Genomic DNA, 15,659 nt, shown 5'->3' with positions numbered 1-15,659 from the left:
TTTGATGCATAATACATTCATGATTTTTACTTCATGTGATGCATAAACAAACTGAGAAAGTCTGAAAGCCTTACTAGAAACCGAGGATCAGCAAGCACTGGACAAATTTTGTATCCCTGTATGTAAAATTACACAAAATTCTGTAGTACATGTACTGTCACACAAGAGCAGTTTTTAAGCAGGAAGTGCCCTGTTTAAAATTGTCAGTGTATTCAGTATCTCCCTCATCTTTAAAATAGTGAAAAAAATATGCAACTCCATAATGTGAAAAGTCATCCCATTCCATTGGGCTGAGAAAATTCTGGAAACTCCTTCTGAGAAAAGTCTCCTAACCTAGCTCGGCAAGCAGCCAAGAAACCATGACTACATTAGGTTTTGCCTTTCTCAGCAAACCACAAGCCTAAAGCCTAATCATATCCCAGGGAAGGAAGCAAGAGAGAAGGTCTTTCTCTAAATGCTTTTCCAACAGGTACTTGCTGTTTGAAGCAGCTCAATAGCCTCATTTTCCCAATGTTTTCTGTCCATTTAGACAATAATGGAGAGGTGTGAACTAGGCATTGCCCTTGTGAAGAGATCTACATAAAAATGAAAAGCCAAAGGGTAAATGAGAAGCTTCAACTCCACAATCAGGCTGCTAGCTAGTCTACTGAACAGAGAAATATAGCCTGTAGTCATCCATTATCTGAGCTCTCCAGGCCCCCACCCACACACTGGCATTATGTACTAACTGGGGTCCAGAATTACAAGTGTTTTTGGAACATTATTTAACAGTTACTCTACACATGTACCTGCAATAGGCAAAATACCAGAACCCACCATATCCCTATTTAATTTCAGTTCCAGGATGCCCACAATGTGGCTAATTATACTGAAGTCTTATAAATACTACTGCTGAACTCAGGACTGCATATACACAATATGTGTGTTTTAATAAGTGTGTGATCAGACTGTAGGGCAAAAAATTACTTCTAATAAAAAGAAAACTCACCACCCTTTCAACTCACTGACTTGCCCAAAGGGAAAGACAGCCTTAGCATCCTACATATCTGAAGTCTCAATGCTGGCTGCAAAGTCAAACTGCTGGAGCAAAAGCTTTTCAACAAGAATGCTGTCTCATACCCTTAAAAATCAAGATTCCGCAAACAGCCCATGGCAACTTCTGTAACTTGACTGGCATGACACAATTTTGGAATTCCAAGTCCTGCCACACCTTTAATCAAAGTTGTTTAAGCAGTGGTTCTTCTGCCTCTAAACATGGAAAACACTGCACAAAATCCAGTCTTCCATGGGAAAAGAAAAGACGCCATGCTAACCTCGGGTATTCCCATTCTGGGCTGCCACAGCAAGGTTTCAGCTGGCCTGTAACTCAGTACTGCCCACAGCGCTTCCTCTCTTGCATGCACAGATCTCAACTGGCCTTCCCACCTTGCGCAGGTGGGGCACCACAGGAAAGGCAGCTAGCTGTGGTAGCCAAGTGGGCACAGTGAATCACGGCAAAGGAATTCTGGATGGTAAGTCCAGCCCACGGAGAAGAACGAAGCACTAACAGGGATTCTCACCATATTATCTATATAATACCATGCGTCACTTCAGTTGTCTGCCATTTGATATTTTAATTCATACAAACATGCATTTATAAGAGCAAGGATAGCAGTAGGAAGGAAAAAGACTTCCAAGACTTTGCTTTTCTTCCCCACACCGACTCCCATCGCCTTTCCTCTGAACAAATCCAGCTTCATTACTGGGAAGAAGTCTCTTCTCCTCAAAAAGTTTTAAAGGATTTATGCAAGGGTGAGAAAGCTGCACAGAACATAATCACAGTTCTTCCTTTGCTACCAAGTAGAATAGGTATGAAGGATCAGATCATTCAATATTATCCAAAAGAATACTGTTGTGAGGAAAAAAATCATTACATTGACCAGGCTGCCAGCTGAAGTGGAAGAAAAAAAAAAAAAAATGCTGTTCCTTCAGTTCTGCCACACCAGGCACCGGCCAAACCTGTCTGTGGGTGCACAACCCATGGAACTGTCTTCCCATATAGGTCACTGGACTCAGCCTACATCTGCATACTTGGGAGAATAAAGCACTGTTTCCACCATGTAACCTTCCTTGGTAGGAAACTACTTAAATTTGGCAGCTGAAAGCATATTGAAGAAATAAGCTGGAAGAAAACTTGGCTTAGTCAAACACACCAAATAAAGCCTGGGATAAAGCTGGGAATGTCAAAGCTAACAAAGATCAAACTATTGGGAAGCGTGATTCCAATGTGAGAAATATCATTGTTTACTAGGTTAATGTCTCCCTGCTTTGATTTCATCCTACACACACATTCCTACTGGGTACAAAAGGTGAGACAGATCTGGGTGATGAGAGACCATTAAACTATTAGACCCCCTACTGTGCATTATGCCATAAATTTAAGTGAGCTTTGCTTCAGTATGGAGACGTTTTTCTTTGTAGATAAATGCAGCCATACTCATGCTTTTATTTTTACATTAAACAGAAAATAAAAGGAAACTCCCCCACCATGGCTATTCTTTTAGAGCAAGAACAAAAGCTATTCATGTGTCAAATGCATGCTGGCAACGCACTGTTCAGCAGCAGAAAGAATAAACACATCCATTAACCATTAGGATCTTCCAGCTTCCAAGACAGACTGAGAACGTCTCAAAAACCCATTGATAAATCACTGAGTACGGAAAACCCTGAAAAGCAATTGTCCTGCCTTTGCTTGTTGTTCAGCCCAGCTACAAAATGTGCTAGCCCCTAAACAATGGATGTCAATGAAGCTTTAGAATCACAACGAAACATAAGAATTAATCCTTGTGTAGCTTGGTTTTTACAGTTGTTGACTTTAAAAGGATTTTTTTTTTTGTTTTGGGATGGACACATACATGTACATTGAGGGAGAAAGATAAAGCTGCACTCAGCATGTTATGGAGGCAAATTTAAATATGTCAAAATACTTGTATTCCGTAATACGCCAATAACCAAATGTAGCTTTTTAGTCTTCCATTACTACTCAAGTGCACCACAATGGGAAAAAAAAAACCACCTCCCAAAAAAATCTACCAAGTACTTGCTTTCAAGAGTTGTTTCTCCAAAGAACACAGAACACTGACGAACACTTACTGTTCTCACACATCCCTACCTCAAATGAAGTCAATATTTAGCAATGACAAGTGCTTCCCAAAATAAGGGAAAATCTAGAAACAAATTTAATAAGTCACACTGGATTTCAGTAATTCCTGTGGTTGCTTTCACAGTGACTCTAGAATTGACAGTTTACACTAAAACCCATGTATCCTCCTACTAGGAGGAGAAGTATAAGTAGGAGGGCTGCATAAGGAGCATAGCAGTAGCCCACAACTCTGCTTGGGGAAAAAACAAATAAACAAACCAACCCCACCAAAGCACAAAAACATCATCCTTGAAAGAAAAAAAAAAAGTGTGTCTGGGATACAGACTAAGAGGTAGTAGCATTAACAGCCTGTCACAGGAGAGGAATCAGGAAAAAGAACAAGTTGTTGGCAAAGAGCAAGAGCTGGAAAACAACTGACAGGAAGCCAGGGTGGTGGGGAAGGGAGGGGTAGGAGAAGCTGCATGAAGTTGAATGAGAATCCACCAAAAGCCAGCCAGAAAATTCAAACAGATGCAATGATGCAGCAGGCACAGAGAGTATGATCATTTTGGTAGAGTATGCTAGACAGAACTAAAGTCAGCGCCACAGAACAGTTCCACTCATGCTGAGAGAGTTATCTCATGTTAATAGGATAAGCATTTTTTGCGTGACTTAGAGAAAGAAAGAGTGCTCAGAATTTAGCAATAACTGCTTACAGGAAGGGTCAGGAAAGAAGAGGGAGAAGAGACCAAAACTAGATCCAACTTACAGTATGGGACTAGTGACAGCAACAGCAAAGTAAAAGGACTGAGGTAAGAGCTGACATGCTTGAAGTTTTGCTTAAAGGACAGACTAAGAAAGCTGGGAAAGGAGCAGGCCAGGGTGTGAAAGCGATGGAGATTTTTCAAATATCACAAAGATAAAAACATAAGGGGAATAAAAAACCTGACATTCACTACATCCTACATAACAACACCACATACTGACAGCAACCAGTGCAAGACTGGTATAAGTACCACTGCACACAGCCAATAAAAGCCATGAACTACCACGGTAACACAATCAGCAGATTCAGAAAGGTTTTAAAGTCATGGACAGGGTCCAACACCAAATAGACACTATAAGAGCTAGGCAGGGATGTAGTGTCTATATCCCTAGTACAACAGTTCTGCTAGGTGGGGTACTTACGCTGAGAACATGCTGCTAAGAGTGGCTGAGCACGTACTTTCCATACCCAGCATCTGCTGCTGCTGGAGTCAGGAACACAGTTGTGAACCAGGTGGTCCAACCCAGGAGAGCATTTCTTATGTTCTTTATTTGAATTCCAGCTCCACCAAACACCATCTTAGACCTTTTCTCTCATATCAATGAAACCAAGAAAAACCACAAAAGTATCCCAAAACAGGAGCTGAAAAAGCATAAAGTGCTAGAGCTAGGGAACAACCACTAAAAGAGAAAGCTAACCATAACAGAACTCAAAGAGGTTCAGATAGAGAGAAGCAATTCAAAACTGTTATTATTTTATCAATACTTTTGTAACTTAGAGGACAACCACCCAGCCTTTAACAGGTACCAAACAACCACAGCACCCTGTTCAACTGCCTCAGATTAGCAACTATGCAAGGTCTGATGGTATTTCATGCACCCAAAACAGGACGGCCATGGATACAGTATTTTCCCATCTCCTGCATGACAGGAGTAAAGCAGTCTAGTAACAACCTGTATTAGCAAAATCTTAAGGAGTTACGTTGGGGCAGTCATGCTTTGTCAGGCTTGGAACAGAAGGAATAGAAATTCAGCCTTCCAAACAAAAACATGCACCTCGGCGGGGCACAGACAGACACGACACATGACCACAGGTGACTGGAATGGAAATTCCACAGGCCCTAGGCATGCCTTGTCAAATCAACTGACTACAGAAAAAAAAAAAAAAATGGTCAGAATTACACCAGCTATCTGTAGGATCAGTCAGTCATCAAAACTGCTTGATGTTGCCATGAGGAATGAAGAGTGGTAACAGCTGGTGGAAAGAACAGAAGCTCTGTTTCATATGAGAACACAATTATAGCCTCAATAACAAGAGAGGCAGAATGAAAATCCAGAGAAAACTTTCTGCACCCAAATGTCTTTGTTGCTAGGAGATTGTGAAAGGCCTGAGAGCAGGAGAAAGTCGGTTTCTCTGGACATTAGGACTACCCACCATTGCAGTAAGTTAGAAGTTACACCCTGCAAGGTCAAAAAATACCAACTCTTCTCAGAGATACCTCCCAGCTGAGAGAAAAAGATTTCATGGCTTGACCCATCCAGTGATGTAACTTTATTTTAAAATAAACAAATCTACTTGTGTTAATTACAAAGTAACATACAGAACAGGTTATCACCACAAAGAATTTCCCAAGAACCCTCAGGAAATTGCCCCTAACATGACAGCCAGAGAACACACTCTGACATGCATTTGGAAAGAGTAATTAGTACAATGAACAAATGAATCATGCAAATTAATGAAGGAGCTAGGCAATTTAAATCACAGCCCATTCATTCTCTCCTTTTTCAGAGAAGGATGAAGGAAACCTACATGGCATATTAAGCAGTCAGCTCTTGAATTGCAAAGTATATCATGCCAAAATCATTGGAAATAGCAAGTCTTCAGACATGAGAAAGCAGACTGAAAATTAATTTACTGAAGATGGCCAACAATACTGTTATGCATATTTATAGAGAAACTAAGGGGCAAAAAAACCCAAACCACTGCAAAAAAAAAAAAAAAAACCCAAAAAAAACCCCCAAACACAAAACCACCGACAGCTAAACATCTGTCAAAAGATTAAATCTATACTACAATGGTGTTTCAGGCTTTCACCCCCACTGTACTCTCCATTTCCAAAAGGACAGGATTTGTCTGATAGCAGCTGACAGACAAAGAAGAAAAGCAATCACACTATTGAGCAACTTTGTGGCACTGTGCTTTATGATGTCACAATTACAGCCCTTCCTGCTTTGCAAAAAATGGGGCAGGGGGTGTACAACAGAGAAGAAAGCCCCCAACGTCAGCTCCTGTTTCCATCAACACCTGACTGGAAGCATCCAGGTCTGCGCTGCAATTAACAGGACAGACAGACACACCTTTAAAAGCACTTCGATTCCATTTCCAGCAAAAGGAACACTAGATGGTGCTACATCCGTATTCCTACCTTTACACTCCCAGATGAACGGTATCCGCAAGAAAAAGAAAAGTTCAAAGGAAAAAACCAACTAGGACAAGACCGGTGCCCCACATATGTAGTAGCAGCACACCACCTTAGTCATGCAGTGCTGCCCCACTGTCCACCAGCCTCGGGATATGAATCTCCTTCCCCCTATTTACCTACAGAGGTTCCTCAAGTGGTAGCAGTAAAAACCCTCTAAGTCAGACTACATCCAACTCTTCTCTTAAATCTTACCAAAACCCAAAATGAAGTAATAATTAAAAAAAAAAAAAAAATCTGCTAAAACAGCTACTGAATCCATTTTCAGGCTTAATACTACCGGCGTTTAGAAAAAACGTGCACTACCAGTAACATTTTTTTAGTAACTCTTAAAACATTCACTATTTTTTTTTTAAACTGGATAAATTATCTATTTCATATTCCCTTCTATGCTCAAATTAGCACAGATTCAGAAGTGTCTACTTGTATAACACTTCAATTATAGCAACTATGACTTTTGGATCGCTTTACTACCAAATTCAGTGGGAAAGCAGTAGTCTTTTACGGTGCTATCCCCAACTCTGAGGTAACACTGGCTTAGGGAATCTTTTAATCTCACCTTTTTTTTGTCACCCAGGCCCACCCCTGCAGCGCTCATTCCATGGGTTACGCCAGCATAACTGCTTTTAGGCCACATAGTTACACAGATCAGAGGTGTGACCTAGCTAGAGAGTAACTCATCTCCCCTCTGCCACAAAAACAGAACAGGGATTCTATCCAGACCAGTTGCCTAAACTGCCTCCAGCTGCACTCCCGCAGGAATCTGCACAAGCACTATCATTCTGAGGTGCTTTGGGGACAGGAAACATTGAAGCCAACCCTCTGTCCAAGAAAACATGCTTAGCACAATCAGAATGTGCAATGCACCCTCAGCTACGTTGTATCTGCTCTTAGGTCCCAGGCAGGATAGATCATGCTGCTGGCAGAGAATGCCCAAGTGCTCCTCTCCAGCAAAGAGAATAGGGGAGGGAAAAGAAAAGAAAAGAAGTAGCAAGAATTTAAAATTCTTTGAGCACCAATGGGCTTCTTGAAAAGTTAAATAGCAAGATGTGCACGTCATATAATTTAAGCCTAAGAACAAATTGTATCAGCCAACTCTAATTACATTACTATTAACTAGTTGGTTTCAGAAAGCATCACTACACAGCACTGTGACTCAGTTTCAGGGTTTTTTTAACTCTGTTCAAGCCTTTACTTGCAAGAATTTTTGCAGATGTCTTTTACAATAGGCTTTAGCTCTTAGTCTCAGACGACAAGAAAACAGATTGTCCTGATTGCTAAATTTGAACATGCCAGCTCTAGGATGAGGCAATGCTTGGCATCAGAAGAAAAATTATGGTATATGCAGACTTGATATGAGCAATTTCTTTCCCACTACACAGTTTTAAAGTGTAAATAGCACTAACCTGTCAGTAAGACCTACATAAAGTTTTGTGTCGAAGTCTCTGACAATCCTTATTCCTCTGCAAGGATTTTACTGCTTGTTTCAAGGGTATACGCTGCACACCAGCACATACTACTGACACCACAGATATTTTACAGAGCAAGTATGAGACCAATTCCTAAACCCCAGTCTATGTCCATTGAGACCCGTAAGAAGCACAGCAAACAGCCATTTAAAAAGAAAAAAACCCACCCTAGAAACCCAAAACTAAACAACTAACCAAAACTACACACCACTATTTCTACTGCAAGTCCTATTATGTTGTCTCCGGGTCACAAGCAATAAAAATGTGCTGCTGCAGAACAGCTAATCCATAAAGAAAGCATTACAGGATCAATCAGTAAACCACACTTGGCTGACAACTAAGCAAGAAGAAAGAAATTCAGAAACTGAACCACCTTTGAAAGAGTGTCAGGTAGGAAAACATGCACTGACCTCCACTTAACAAAAGCTACTTTTAAAAATTAAAAAAGGAAGAGTTTATCTTGCCTTTCAAGGAACCATAACCAAGAAAGCATCTTGGTTCATGAAAAAAGTTCGTTGTCTGGGCTTGTAGTCAGAAACAGAAAAACGTAAAGTTAACATCTTCCTGTTAACAAGAGAGGGAAGGGAGAGGACACAGGATACAGCCAACAGAACAACCTGCAAAAAGAAATTATTCTAGAAGGGGCCTGGAAAAGTTATGCTACTAGCAACGCATTTATGTAATGTGTAGAGTTTTTAGGCTACCTAGCAAGCTAATATCTACATGGCAGTCAAGAGTGACCCATTTATAAATGAACCAGTTAAAGAGCTCTAAACCCATGAACACAAGGGAGGAGGGATGGGGAGTAAGTTTCTGTTAACAAAATATTTATTGTATGTAGAATCATACCTGACTGAAACTGACATCACTGTAATCCTGCTGCTTGTCTTCTCAAGGGAATCACGATGGACTTGCAGAGCATCTCTCCCCTTCTATTTTCTTTTTTCAGAGTATCAACCCTTAGTAACTACACAGCAGCTGGGCTGAGCTAAGTTAGGGCGTACTACAAAAGTATCTGTTGACGGTCACCATTAACTAGTTCTCTGACCTTCACACCATTCTAGAAAAGGCTGGAAGTAACTCAGGATAAACATACCTAGTAGTCAGTTAACAAGGCCCCAGTCTTATTTGTGTTTTTCTCAGCCCTCTCAATTATCCCTCCTGAAAACTCTGCTAGCTAACTTCTCAAACATTCCCAAAAGACCTTGGCACTGACAAGGTCACTTTAAGCTAAAAGGAAACCTCACAGCTCAGCCAACAAACCATGCATTTGGAATGGAAACTGCCTGTCATTTCATGGACACAACCATGACTAAACTGAATTACCGTGACTATTCAAACACAAAAAAATCAGGTCAGCTGACCACATCACTAAGAATCTAATTCTACTTAAAATACCATACTTAAACACATACTAATTTTTTTTGTATGAATTTATGATAAAAAGACATTTAACCTTTCATAAAAGCATGCAGAAGCCATTCCTTGTACACTTAACTATTATAGTCCCAGAACTGATGTGACAAAAATGGAATGGTTTGAAAAGCAGAAAGATGTACAGCCAAAATATGTTAGATACTACTTCTCTCATCCCCTTCTCCCACAAACTGATTCTCATATTAAGATAAAGATCTAAATTACGTTGAACATTGGGACAACCACTCCATGATTCCTTCCCCTCATCCCTGACTTGCAGTTGGCTTCTTTTCCAAACAAACTTCAAATGGTTCAACTTCCCAAGCACATTAGTTTCCTAGTTTCACAGCTGTCATTGGTCTAGACTATTTGCAAGAGCCTTAAACCTTACAAAAGTGCTTTCATTGAAAATTCAGGTGCTTGTGAAATCATTTCTTAAACAAGAAAAAAATGCACAGAACATCAGCAGCCCTGTCCATGAATCGGATACCTCATCAACAGCTTAAGAACAGACGCTTAACTGTACATCTCCACATCCTTCCCAAGATAAAAGATCTGACTGCTTACCAGTAATGGTGCAGGCATCTCTGTACTCTCTGCAGTCTGGCACATCATCTTCTACTGCTTCACTTACATAGTGCTCTTCGTGAATGCCTGTGTCACAGGCTAGGACTGCATGATTTGACAGCTCCAAAGGAGGCACAGTGGCGGCCAAAGTGCAGTCGTGCAAAGCTGTGGCGTCCAGCTTGGCAGGTTTCACAGGGTTGTACAAATTGCCATCAGGGGGACCAGCACTGGAGACTGGGTCTGGCTGGCAGAAACAGAACTCTTTCTCTTTGCTAGAGTTGGCTTCAAGAAGTCTGCAATACACAAAGGAAACCAGTGCTCAATTCAAGACATTCCAAACAGCATAAATTGGAATAGATAATTTTATTATCCTTAAACATTGGTTTAACCTGACAAATCCAGCAAATGCTAAAACCCAAACACACTTCAGAGAGCGGCTGCCTATCTCTGCACCTTGCACGGTCATGTGAAGTAGGAAAGTGCTATTCCTTGGACAGTGTTATTTACCAACAGCTGATTAAGCATCTGGTTTTTTGCCTCATCCAACCTGGAGTAAGCACAGCCCATCCACCTTGGCTCATTCACCAGCTAACCTTCTCCCACACCAGCCAAGCAAAAGCTGTGTGTAACCCAGTGTGTTGTATGAGCCACGCTGCACAGACAGACTACGCACCACTAGGTGATTTACTGGTACTTTAACATCATCATTCAAAACTGACTGACAGCAAACAATACAGAAATTAATACCAGCTTAAACTACCCCTGCTAGACTTTCCTCTGCACTAGGCCACCCTGCACAGCTCAGCCCTTCACTGCCAGACTGCCAGCTGGCATCTTTGTTCCCTTTACAGAGTACATAGGAAACAGGACTCAAGCTGCACAGAGTTAAGAGGGTACCCACTTACCGTGGCTCGCCAGCACTTCAGCATCAAACAGGGAGCAAAGTCCCTCAAAGACAGATACCGATGCCCCCAGCAAGATTAGAATGGCCAGAGAAGGAATGAAGAACACCTTTATCCAAAAACTTGACTGAACCTTTCAAATAAGGGACTAAAGGCCCTGCAATAACTGGTGGCATGGTACTGTTTTTGGTTATTAACAGCATAAGGAAAGATGCAAATGCTCACTACTACGAGGAAAGGAAAATACAATCATGGGATTGTGGAAAACCAGTCTTTGGAAAGGACTTGAAGGACAGGGAAAAAAAAGACTATATATGTAGTAGTTACAAGACATAAGCAGCAGCTGAAGAACAGGACACACAAGAACACCCAGATTACATGGGAAAAGCAGAAAAACAGCCAGCAAGACGACATAAATGCACTGGTCTGCAACCAGAAGATGTCGATACAATTCAATATGCATGTGCAGCAACAGAACATGGAATGTTCAGTCATTCATTGAGAACCAGAAATACAAGAGTTTTCTGGAGAATCCTATTAAATAGGTTCTCTTTAATCTCTAGGAACATGCCCAGATAATCCTATTTTGCCATTAAAGTTACACACAAGATTTTGACGTCTTATTTTCTGGCATTTGTAGTAAATAACATTATTGCTTCACCAAACCATGACAGTATTTCTAGAAAGTGATCACAAGACTTAAGCATCTGTCTCAACTGTCAAGACACAGATAATGCGTTCTAGACCTTCTGGGAGTAAGCTTCAGAGAAACCTTGCAACAAAGTTGTAATACAAAGAACACCACCATCTTTTCTCAACCCATTTTTCCCTGTCACCACAGGCATAAGAACAAAAAAAGCACAATTCTCTCCTCCTTCAGAGGGTCTCAACAAGGATGTGTTTACACTGAAATCAGAACACCACAACTGGAAAACAGATGGGCAATATTAACTGCAAAAAAACCCACCCTCATACACAAAACATTTTATTAAGTTCTCCTCAATTACATATACTTCTGTATCTGCAGGGTATCATTTAACATGAAAATAATTCTCACTCAGAGGCTCAAAACCTGTATTTTGTAATGATTTTAATAGCTACAGGAACATATTAAATCAAGTGATAACTTTAGGATACGTACTCTCATATAAATGGTACTATACTCTGGTAGCTTCAGGAAGGGAAAGTTTCCCTTGAGTGCTTTAACAGAAAACATTCTGGTTCCCCAGCAGAGCATCCATTATTCCTGAGCTATCACAGGACCTACTGGAAAGAACAATGGGGTCATTTGTACTGATTATTTTTAAAATGGTCCCACTTTCAAGTGGCTCTTTAGGAATAACAAGAGGAAGATTTACTGATATTAGAAATTAGTTGTTCAAATGAAGTTGGAATCAAAATGGAAATCTTTGTTTTCCACTCTGCATTGAAGATAGAAACAGCTTAAGCTATGAACAAGAAAATACACTGAAAATGCACAAACTGACTGATTAAAAGGGCTCCATTTTTGTCCTAGTTGCTACCACGCATTTGTGAATCACGTTTGTTTTGGGAAACTGTGAGCTGTCTGTTGTTGTGAACAAGGGTATGTCTGGGAGTAAGTAACTGAAAGCATCAACAGCACTCCAGCTTTTCTTGCTTTCTTCTCCATGCCCTGCCTCAGCAATTAGAGAAAGCCAACAACATACCAACACTACCAAATGCAATAACACTGATAATCAAAGCGCAATTTGTGTGTAAAAGTCTTCAAGTGAGTTTTGGGAATGTGAGATCTTGTAACTTTTCTGGACACACTGACATTCAACATCTGATGTACCTGATCACCTTAATTCATTCACAACTTTATCTTCCACATAGTTCTGACCAAAAATACTTTTGCCCAGAACACAATATTCCAAGTTACGTTAGAAGTTTGTGCTGAATGAGCTTCACCTCTCTGCCTTCACCCAGTTTAACATTCACCCCACCGAGGTACCATGGAATCCTGTAAGCTGCACTCCAACAGCTTCTGCCTTGTCACTGTTAAGAACAAGTAAATAGACACATTCAGAAACAAAAAGTCATCAATGCTTTTCCTTCACACAAGCTGTTTCATTGTTGGCACTTGCGGAAACTATGAGCAGAGCTTGGAAAAAAACCAAACAAGCAACAAAAACATCCCCAAAAAAATCCCCACAAGTCAGTCTGCCTGGTCTGCTGCAGAAATGCATTTAACACCTGCATGAGAAAGTCAAGTTCTGGATTAAGGGAGAGAATTTGCCTTGGTCTTAAAACCTTTTATCATGGAGGGAAGAAAGCAGGCATAAATGAGTATGCCTGCTTCCTTTCAGACTTATTCAATAGCTTCCATTTCCGTATACACAGTGGAAAAAAAATGTTGTTTTGACTATCAAATCTATAGAAGCACTGTCTCTATGGCCTCTCTTGCAAGGCAAATATTACCACCTAACGCAGGGGTGCACACTTTTCCTTTAAGCATTCATCTAAATCTTCCTGTTGCAGAAAAAAATCCAAAATACAGCTGAGCATTATTTACAAGATAGCTAGAGCAGCCCATGAAGAGAAACAGACATTGTAGCTACTAAACCCACGAAATACAAAACATTAATATTATTCTTTAGTCAGCCTCACCTGCATATATTGTATTTGTAATAAGAAGACTACACAAATTGTTATTGCAGTATCTTGTATTTACTCCTGACATCCAAACTTTGTGTACAATTTATAAGTCAGATGATTACTTTTCTTGATGAAAGTTCAATGCATTTCATTCTTTCTACTCTGTATGTCAACAGCAGCCTCCATACAGGATTCAAATAACTCATCTACCTAATACAATATAATTCAGCTTCTGCCTCAATAGCTGTATTGCACCATTTCTACCAGTCTAAATACAAAGACTGTTTGGGGCCAATAAACAGACCTGGATGTAAAGAAATACTTCATTTGCAATGTCTGAACTTCATTCTTCAGCGTAAAACTGTTTGCAGGAAGACCACAATTCCCTTAAGTTTATTACCTAAATCTTTTTAATCAGGCCATTTTACTCTGAAAAAAACCCCCACCCCTTACCTGTAAATATTTGTTAAAGGGACTCACTCAAATCTTGCACTTCATAAGAGCAATGACATAAGCACAAAGACTTGCTCCTGCACACCTCCTCCGTACTAAATCCAGATTTTGGACTAACCCAATACATGCTTAAAATGGAGTGTTTGCATGATTAATATATGAAAAGCTTAAATTTTAAATACACCAAACATCGCTGTCATCTAATAGTACATCTGCACAATAGTTTGGACTATGACTGCAGCGTAGCTAAGTCCTGATCAGGAAGTACCTCGGGTACTGATTGCAGTATGCCTGTGGCAGGCCAGATTACAAAAGCCTGCTCCAAAACTGAGTTGTGGTTAGCCAGCATTGCATTCCACCTTTTTGTTAAAAAAAAGTTATCCAGCTGTAAGTACCTAGGCAATGCAGCTTAATGCTAACAGCCACATTCACATCAGAAAACAGCCAAGATTTGAGGGTTTTGAGGTAAAGAAAAATACATCAGTCAGCCATTTCTTGGTTCTGACCATTTTAAAAAAAGTTACGTTCATTTTTTGTTTGCAGTGTGTTTTGGGGGGAAGGGGTTAAGTGTCATACAGCACAAGTTTCATACAAATAAAATAAACCACTTGCTGTTTCTCAGTCATTTGAGAAAGGTTTTCTGCATTCAGTATTAACACAATTTACCTCTGAATCTAAGGCAGAAATGAGTTAGTAAACCTTATTCCTCCCTCAAAAGCAGTAAAAGATACCGAGCTCTTCAGCCACATACCCATATCCCAGCAATGCCAGAAGATACATTATTTGTAACATTGCAATGTTATTCTCATCCCTATCTTGGGACTGCAGCAACAGCAGTATACTGTAGTCACAAAACATCTGGAACTCCTACAAACGTACCCAAATGTACAAATGCTACCCAAAACCCACACATTGCACCCTATGGTGATTATTAAGCTGTGAACAATTTTTAGCTACCTAGCTCACATTCTGTGCGCCACATAATACTTTTATTCATTAGTCCAAAATGGCTGCTTGACCACTGCAAACATTTGCGAACTTAAATGCTTCCTTAAAAGAGGGGGGGGGAAATACCTTTCTAGGGCTTCCAAGTAAAATGTTCCTTTTGTTACAGGTCATCCTTTTGCTACGCATACTCTCATACTTAATTATTTAGTTTAGACCAGGAGCAGAGCTTTGAAGCAAAACCACGTACTGTGAGCTAGTGTACACATGAAAAACCAATTCCCTTTTGAGTAAGAGAACCTGAAAACTCTACTCCAAGAGTTGTACTTCAAATGCAGCCTGCTGCCAAACTGGGACTTCAAATAACCCTGAGGGCTGCATCAATGCAAGGGCATCTGACTTGTACCTACTGCATTTTTCTCCTTCAAGAAGCTTCAAACTGCACAGTTGAGTGGGGACATTCAGCCCAAGGTGCTAAGCTAAATCTAATATAAAGTAGCCCACCTGAATCAATAATGAGGATTTGAGATGCTTCAGTGCCAATAACTTTGATCTGCTCATCCATCCTTACTGACCAAAGCATTTGCTAATTTAGAGACAACCTCAGGGTGTCAAGGGATTGAGAGAGCTTTCCGCTCCTGGAATCTGCCTGGAGCTACAGAGCTCTGATCATGTAGTCTCATTTACTAACTACTAACTGATGGTTAAACACTTCAGAGGGTTCTAGGGTGTTGAAATACCTCCCTTTTATGCACTTGAAAGAGTCCCACCAGAAATGTTCTTCCCTGTTTTGTGTATCACTTAGTAAAACAGAGCCATTTAGTGGTTTTACAAAGTATGGCAAGTTTTACTAAATTCTTTAAAAAAAAAAAACCTGAAGCTTCTTATTTACACAAAAGAAACCTAAATAATTTCTTCAGAT

The 15,659-nt window shown here is 40.3% G+C and overlaps 1 protein-coding gene across 5 annotated transcripts in view; it reads right to left on the bottom strand.

The window, feature by feature from the left end:
* TRAK1 (trafficking kinesin protein 1) overlaps nt 1–15,659 on the bottom strand; it is a 140,725-nt gene that overhangs the window by 81,105 nt on the left and 43,961 nt on the right. For all 5 annotated transcript variants that reach the window (XM_055707006.1, XM_055707008.1, XM_055707010.1 and 2 more), the window contains exon 2: nt 9,819–10,111. Coding sequence is in view for 1 of the 5 variants with exons in the window: in XM_055707009.1 (XP_055562984.1) it covers nt 9,819–10,111 (293 nt within the window). In the remaining 4 variants the exon portion in view is untranslated. The remainder of the gene's footprint in view (nt 1–9,818; nt 10,112–15,659) is intronic.

Source organism: Falco cherrug, chromosome 4 (genome assembly GCF_023634085.1).
Source record: "Falco cherrug isolate bFalChe1 chromosome 4, bFalChe1.pri, whole genome shotgun sequence".
NCBI lineage: Eukaryota > Metazoa > Chordata > Aves > Falconiformes > Falconidae > Falco > Falco cherrug.
The sequence above is the reverse complement of the archived record's forward strand: the minus strand, read 5'-3'. Positions and strand labels throughout refer to the sequence as shown.